Source organism: Apaloderma vittatum, unplaced genomic scaffold (genome assembly GCF_000703405.1).
Source record: "Apaloderma vittatum isolate BGI_N311 unplaced genomic scaffold, ASM70340v1 scaffold41104, whole genome shotgun sequence".
Lineage (NCBI taxonomy): Eukaryota > Metazoa > Chordata > Aves > Trogoniformes > Trogonidae > Apaloderma > Apaloderma vittatum.
The window spans coordinates 1-1,387 of record NW_009712849.1 but is presented as its reverse complement, the minus strand read 5'-3'; the positions used below and the strand labels follow the sequence as shown (position 1 = coordinate 1,387).

Here is a 1,387-nt window from a genome sequence, read left to right as displayed (position 1 = left end):
GAGCCCGGGCTGTCGCAATTGTTGCCGTCGACGTGGAGCAGCGGGTGCTGTCCCGCCCTGGGGGAGTTTGTGTGCCTGCTTTTGCAAGACCTGGTAATAAATGAATCCGAATTTTGGAGGCCTCTGCTCCCACTCCCATGTGTCAGGGTGGCCCTGGCTGGTCCTGCCAGGTCCCAGCCTAGCAAAAATGTGCCACAGGGAGCAGAGGAGGGTGCTCAGGGCTCTCCCTGCGGCACAGCCCAGCCCTCGTCTGAGCTTGGGAAGGACTTGGAGATCACAGAGGGGCAGATGAAGAGCCTGTGGAGCTGCTTCTGGGGTCCCTGAGGACACCTGACGCCCTGCAAGAGGGTGCAGGAGTGAGGGTGGGTGGAGAACCTGTGCCCTCTGCCCCCTCTGTGGTGGGACCGGGAGGGGCTGAGCACTGGGTTTTTGGTGCGTAGGAGAGCAGGTTCCTGCGCTGCTCCAGAGATGCTCACGGGAGAGATGCTCTGTGCGTGTCCTTCCAAATTTGGCCCGAGAAGGATCGATACCTCCCAAGGGAAGAGAAGGTGCTGGGCATCCCAGGCAGGCTGGGACCAGTGGGGATGGACGCGTGTCCCCTCCTGTCACCAAGTCCCAGGGCACTTCCACACAGGGGTGAGGTGGTTTTGGCACTTTTTTAACAGCGTGTTGCTGAAAAGCTCCTGGTGCTCAGCACCGCCTGTGCCCAGTTTGACCCATCCAGCTGGGATTTCCTCAGCCATAGTCACGTTTTGGAGGGGGTTGAGGGGCTCTAGACTGGCAAGGGGCAAAGCCAGGTTCTCCCTGATGCCCCTCGCACCCCTGCAGCCCCATTTGGGGGCACAACCTGAAGATGTTGCTGACCGCAGCCGAGTTTTTGTGCTTGCAGGGGGAAGACAGCCCGTGTCATCAACTACGAGGAGTTCAAGAAGGCGCTGGAGGAGCTGGCCCCCAAGAGGTTTAAGGATAAGAGCAAAGAGGAGGCATATGAAGCCATCTGCCAGCTGGTGGCAGGGAAGGAGCCCATTAATGTGGGCGTCACGGTGAGCGAAGGGCCCCCGGGCATGGGAGGGATGGTTGGGAGGGAGCTCTGCCCGAGGAGCAAATGCTTTCCAGGGGTCCCCGTGGCCTGGAGGGGCAGGAGGTGGAACAGGTCTGGCAGGATCTGCAGTGGGCGTCAGGAGCTTGCCTGGGGCGAGGGATAAAGGGCCCAGGCGCACGTTCTTGACTCCCACGTCCCACCTCCCCTCTGCAGAAAGCCAAGACGGTGGGGGCCGTGGAGAGGCTGACAGACACCTCCAAGTACACGGGCTCGCACAAGGAGCGCTTCGACGAGAGCGGCAAGGGCAAGGGCAAGAGCGGGCGGGAGAACATCGTGGACACCAGC

General features: G+C 61.4%; 1 protein-coding gene across 1 annotated transcript in view; it reads left to right on the top strand.

Annotated features, from left to right (window-relative positions):
- TPPP3 (tubulin polymerization-promoting protein family member 3) overlaps positions 1–1,384 on the top strand; it is a gene marked incomplete at its 3' end in the record, with an annotated part of 1,693 nt that extends 309 nt beyond the window's left edge. The window contains exons 2-3 of the mRNA XM_009868122.1: positions 890–1,043; positions 1,256–1,384. Coding sequence (XP_009866424.1) covers positions 890–1,043; positions 1,256–1,384 — 283 coding nt within the window. The remainder of the gene's footprint in view (positions 1–889; positions 1,044–1,255) is intronic.
- Positions 1,385–1,387: the final 3 nt, after the last annotated feature.